The 6,447-nt window shown below is 40.1% G+C and overlaps 1 protein-coding gene across 1 annotated transcript; it reads right to left on the bottom strand.

Annotated features, from left to right (window-relative positions):
* Positions 1-298: 298 nt before the first annotated feature.
* On the bottom strand, positions 299-5,320 carry LOC114794445 (interleukin-4 receptor subunit alpha-like). Its single transcript, XM_028986994.1, has 9 exons — positions 5,208-5,320; positions 5,014-5,084; positions 4,797-4,923; positions 4,540-4,703; positions 4,118-4,266; positions 3,826-3,979; positions 3,654-3,744; positions 3,491-3,566; positions 299-2,954 (listed from the first exon to the last, which is right to left on the bottom strand). The coding sequence occupies exons 2-9, from the start codon at positions 5,063-5,065 to the stop codon at positions 2,445-2,447; spliced, it is 1,323 nt and encodes a 440-aa protein (XP_028842827.1). The 5' UTR covers positions 5,066-5,084; positions 5,208-5,320; the 3' UTR covers positions 299-2,444.
* Positions 5,321-6,447: the final 1,127 nt, after the last annotated feature.

Here is a 6,447-nt window from a genome sequence, read left to right on the forward strand (position 1 = left end):
AAATCAACATAAACTAGTCCAGTTAGTGATGGACTCAATCACAGTGATCACAGGTCAGGTCTTACATAGTGTGGTGGCGCAGGGTACCAGTGCTAACTGAATATTAGGAGCAGTCAGAGGACAGGTGAGGGTGTGGGTGGGACATTATTCCGAAGACTGATGACAGGCTGAGGGCGTGACACCAGCTCGTCATCTGGTCACTGATAAAATATGCACTGATAGAGGTGCAACAGGATAAGATGCCAAGCAAAAATTACACCATGTCACATAATGGGGACGAAGGACCCAAGTGCAAGCGTTTCCAAAAACTAAAAAGATTTATTAATAAACAAACAATAAGGGGGTTGAAGCCCAAAAAATAGTTCAAAGGTTCCAGCAGCATTACTGAACCGGAGTATGCTGCTGGAACTGACACAAGAATTGGGCCCTATGTGAGAACAAACATAAAAGTGAAAGTGATTAGTTGTCACAAGACACAGCACAGCACCCAGTGCACACAGTGAAATGTGGTAAGGTAGAGTATTGCAAGGGGTTGATTGGGGCAGACAGATGCAGGCGATGATAATGATGATGTGAGGACAGACAGGACAGAGGGCCTGAGGGTGTGACAGTAAAAGAGGCGCACCACTGGGGGCAAAACCAGTGGGCTGAGAGTGACCAGGTTTACAACGACTTACAACCAGTAGTTACAGGGACAGTCCCCCTGGTTAAGTGTCTTGCTCAGGGACACAGTGGTAGTAAATGGGGTTTGTACTTGAGAGTTTGTGGTCATCTGGTTTATAAGTGAGTGTCTTACCCACCAGGCTACTACCACCCCACCACATGGGCCCAGCAACTCAGAAGTCCTCCTCCCCTGTGACTAGGCGAGAGACGGGTCGGGGAATTCAGAAGCTTACCTTCAAAACTCAGAACACAGAAGCCGGAGCAACCCACAAAGTCAGGTTCGTGACAAAATGATTATATAAGCGAAGGCTTACGGTGCATTTCAAACAATCATTAATGTTATTAAACTGATATCCCAAAATTGATTTATTCATTAAAATGTTGTATGTGTTCACATTAAACTCTGAAATATTACTGTTTGAAATTATAATGATTGTCCTCACTGCAACAGAAACATGACGGATTAAATTTCCTGGAACATAAAGGCTGGTCTGAACCTGTTTGTTTTTCTTCCTAAACAGGGAGGGGCCTTAGTTCCATGGAAGCTGAGATGCAATGTGACAAAAAACATATTATATGCTTTTCATTTGTACAGTGAAAAAAGAATATTCTTTTATATTATTATATATATTAAGAATATATAAAAACATTAATTTATAACATGCTAATGACCCTTTTGTTCTACAAATATTAGCAATTCTCAGTCGTTAATCGTCATTCTTTTCATTCTTTTATCCTCATATTGTACTGAAAGTACAGGGCAGGTAAGGAAGCGGACCTGTAATTGGAAGGTTGCCGGTTCGAATCCCTGAACCGCTACTGAGTAAAGCTCCCCAGGTGCCTTTCATGGTGCCTTTCCACTACTCACCAAGGGTGATGGTTAAGAGCAGAGGACACATTTTGTTGTGTCACCATGTGCTGTGCTGCAGTGTATCATAATGACAATCACTTCACTTTCACAGTCTAAAGGTTCTCATCACAACAATTACTTCTCTGCCTCTGCAGATTGCACCAGTAGCTAATGCACCATGAGTTGTCGGGAAATGGTTCCAGGTGCAGATGAGTATTGGTCAGAACAAAGAGAGGGGAGGAGCATTCAAGGCATTCTATTTTTCCATTATTGAGGGGAGGAGCATTCAAGGCATTCTATTTTTCCATTATTGAAACAAAATAGCTGAACACAGGTCACAGATTCAGAAAGAAAAATCAAGAGACATTCCTACAGATCCTGAAGTAAAATCATTCTTTTCTTGGACTTTCATTTGCATTTTGTAAAAGGTTTAGACATCAACATTTACTCATAAAAGTATATTCTACTGAAATACAGACTGGTTCCTCCTTCACTAAAAGTTCTCGTCACAACAATTAATGAAGACCTGTTAAAGAATACCATAGAGACTGACATAGTAATGACAGTCAGCTTTCCTAAAGCCTCTTTGAACAACATTCAAACATTACAATTGATGTTTGCAGATTTAGGTATTTTGTACAAAAGCTTTTAGAAAAGCTTTTTGCCAGTGTTACATGTATGCAAATGTAACTGGTCATCTGTACGCTTTGCCCATTTGCATTAACACTGCAGGATTCAAAGCAGTAATAAAACTTTCCAGTGATGCCTCCGCTGTTGAGGAACACACCCAGCAGTTGCTTGGAAGACTAAAGACTACACTCTTCCTGCTGGCCCTACTTTTGTGGAGACCGTGTCCATTTTTCTTACCTTCTATTTGCTCCTAGATGTTGAAAGCTTTAAGTTAATTTAGTATTTTCCATCTTCAACAACTTCACAAAGCCTGATATTCATCCACAACGGACAAGCCAGGTTCGGTGCAAACCATGTTTAACCTGAAATCTCCTTGGCTGACTGCTTTACTGAAGCTCTCATATCCATCCTCCATTGGAGCCAGAATAGAAGAAGTGTTGGGTGGCTGGAACGTTGGGCCCATTGGAAAGATTGGTTGGAAGTCTTTGATGAAGAACAACTCGTGGAGTGATAGAGGTGCAGGGTATGCCTTATTTTCAAACGATGATGCTGAAGACCTGGAAGAGTCTTTGGTCCTTTGAGTGTTTGCTTCAGATGAACAAAGGCTGCTGTCTCTGCTCTGTCCTCCACTGTCCACCTCCGCTGAGGGACCAACCTGAGCATAATCCGGCGATGAGCCCAAGATTGATGTTGAAGAAGAACTTGCCTCAGTTGGCTGGTTGCAGTAATGATTGCGGATGACTTCTGGATGCCTCTTCTTTCCATCACTGATAACAATGATGGATAGATTTTCTTTTACAGGAATAAGGAGCTGAGGACGGAAATAGGAAAAAATCAATGATGGAAAACACTTGCTTTTAGAGTTAACAAAGTTAAAATGTTAATCGCTTCTTGACACAGGCAGTAAATTCTTGACCAGGCCATTCAATCAGACTATTGTCCTTGTCCCAGTGCACATAAATTGATGTATTAACTGATGGATGCCAGACTGCGCTCTGATGGGAGCCGACTTCAGCTTGTAAGTGTTGCACTTTTTCCATTTGATCTTTTTACGTCTTTTTAGATAAACAACTGGTGCCATATTGAGTGGTGATGTTGGCAGCTTTACAACTCTGTACATTTCAGATCCCTTATTCCTTGTCACATGAAGACAGATGCCACCACATCCAGGTCCCTAGAGGGAATTGTGGCGCATTCTCATGGCTTCTAGTCCAGTTTGTGCAGGTGTAACTAAACTACCAATCACATTCTTTTATTCTGTTAGTCTGACCATCAGAAGTTGAGTCAGACAGTTCTGCATTTGTTTAAAAAGCACAAAGACACCACATTCTTACAAAGCCTCCTCACCGGGATCTTATGGAGATTGTCGAATGGGACAATTTTGGGAGGAGCAGAGAATTTACTCCACGTCTTATTCTTGATTCTATAGAATGAAATAAAGTCATTTAATTCCAGAGATACACCGTACTGTCCAAAAATCTGTTTAGTCAGTTGCCAGTTTTCCACTTACTTGAAACAGCAGAAGCCAAGTGTGCAAACTGTGAACACCACAATCATGCACAGGATTGGGATGATTATTCTCATGTCAGGTGATGAAGGATCTAATGAATGGAAACACAAAGATGTTGTTTGGGGCTGACTTAGAGAATTTCGAAAAACTGCAAGAAAATGCGTCGACTTACAGTAGGTAAATATTTTTTCATCGCTCCAGTCACTAAATGCGAAATTGTACTTTGACAAGAGCCTGGTCCTCACTGCATAATCAGTGTTTGGCTTTAATTTGATTCCCAGTATCTCAAAGTTGGTTTTAAAGGACTCTGTGATGTTAACAGACACCTTCAGAAAGAAATGAAAGCAAATATCACTTAATTGTACAAGGCAGAGGTGCAGGCGTTACGTGATGAAAAGCCATTTGCTGCTGCAGTTAAATGCTTAATACATGGGTGTAATATACTGAAAAAGCTCATAACTCACCCAGTCGTTCGCCCCCACAGCTCTATAATTAAGTTCCGTATTCAAGAGGCTTTCGAAATAATCTTCCTTAGTATATTTCGTCTTCCAAGTTACGTCAACGTTAGTTTTTATTTGATTTGCAGATGTAATGGTTGGGGTTTTAGGCTTGACTACAAACAAATTCATGATAAATTCAGGATGATTTTATGTTGGATGAAAATATTACATAATAATACTGTTAAAAACAATCTTCCTCTTGTCCACATACTTTTTCTGTAAAAAACTGTAATTTTCGATATATTGACATCTGTATATTAGAATTTTATAATATATTAAACACAATTTTCCCAGCAACATTGTAGATTATCCCTGACCTACTGATATTTTAAAGCAACATTTACCCAAACATTTACAACATTTACTAGAAGCTTGAGGACACTTACTCGTCTCAAGGGTAATGAAGCTGGAGTTGCTTTCTATTTTGTTTCCTTTCAATATTTCAGCCGTGAACTCTTCATTTGAGACAAAACCTTCTCTAACGTGAAGGTTACATTGGCACTTTATCTCAGCACCTTCATACTGAACCTCAAAAGCACCAAAATAAAGTCTGGGGACCAAACAACACGATTATTAATATAAGACACCATCACTGTCATAATAACATGTTGCTTTCTGCTGATGGGGAATTTTGGATAATTACCTTGATGGGCTGAACACGACTCGCAGTCCAAGTTCTGAGCAGTCAACCCGGCTCATCGGTGTAAAAGCACAAGTCAAAGTTTCATCATAGTCATTGGAGCAGGACAGTTCACCCAGGAAGCCGTGTGCTAAAGGAGTAAAAAGGAGGTGACGTTCAGCTCAAGGAAGAGAAATGGTTCAAACTTCGAAATCCAAAATACGTTTATCAAATGTCCCACCAGGAAAAACAAGGAGGAAGCCTTGGAAAACGAGAACAATTTCCAGGCGCATGGTTCATATTCCTCCAAATCTGAAAGAGTTATGAAAACCAACATGACAAAGACCAAGTACAACTACACACGCACCTAAAACCGAATGGACCAGTTCTAGTAGATTTTATAAAGTCGTTTTTTTATACGAGTTTAATACTCACCGTTTCATCGTAAACTCTCGTCTGTTTCCTTCATGCGAAGCGCTCAAGGTGAGAAACGCGGAATGAAGTAAAAGCGCGTCGAAGGAAACGCGGAGCGCGGCGCAGGAGGGGCGTGGCCACGTTACTGGAAGTCTGGGAAAAGCGGAAGTGGAAATTCCTCATCTGATCAAAATGCCACTACTGTACTCTGTTAAGCTGTAGTGTAAACGCAAGGATGGTAAGTGATGACGTTAAAACCTTTATATTTGATTGGCAGATAAAAAAAAAATTGGAAGGTTTGAGAGCCTTTTTTGCATGTTCAGAGCATACTGTATGTACAGTGACTGTATGACATGACTGTTTATTTTTCCAGCTGATTACACATAGGTTATGCCGTAAAATATGTATACATGCATTCTACCCAGTTTTGCTCCTTGTGCCCCATTAGAACGGATGGTCTTACCAGCCATGTAGCATAAAGAAGAAGCGAATATAGTCCATGTATTACCATGTCAGTGGGTAAAGTCTTAATTAGTGAAAGGGGTAGGGGGTGACTGATGGCGCTGTGATCGGTGCATTTCTGCTCTTCACAGGCCTTTATTACATACAGTACTACCACTTGTTACAATAGAAATCCATCAACATTTTTGGAAGCAGCCACCATTTGTAATATGCAGAAGTTCATTTTTGAGATAAACTTTCCATCACCAATGTGAAACAGCAACTCATTCACCATTCTGTGCTTCTTAAGTTGTGAAAGCAGTTTGAAAGAATCACTTTCCTGTTTCACCATGACAGTGCCACAGTCCCAAAAGCAACATTCTTATAGAAAAGAGGCCTTTAAGAGCAGTAAAGAGAACCTAAACGTACACTCAAGAACACAATCAAGAACCCTCGACAAACTTTCACACATTTACAGGATGCAGTATATGCTGCTACAATCACAATCACAGAAATAAATGATTGAACACACCATATCTAATATGCTAGCTGAAGGAACGGAAACATTATCAGCAGAACCAAATGTCTAGCAGATTCAATCGAACTTTAATGCAAAGTCACCGTAAACTGTGCATGGCTCTTTCTATATATATAAACTAAACTAAATTCGGTAATGTATGAGACACAAGATGCACAATGAATGTGTTGCAAAATAACACATTAACAAAATAATAATAAATGATCTCTGTTTTTATATTTGGGTAACAGTAACACATTCTTGGAGCTGGTAATGCAGTGTTTACATTTATATTATAAAAGT

This window comes from Denticeps clupeoides, chromosome 7 (assembly GCF_900700375.1).
Source record: "Denticeps clupeoides chromosome 7, fDenClu1.1, whole genome shotgun sequence".
Lineage (NCBI taxonomy): Eukaryota > Metazoa > Chordata > Actinopteri > Clupeiformes > Denticipitidae > Denticeps > Denticeps clupeoides.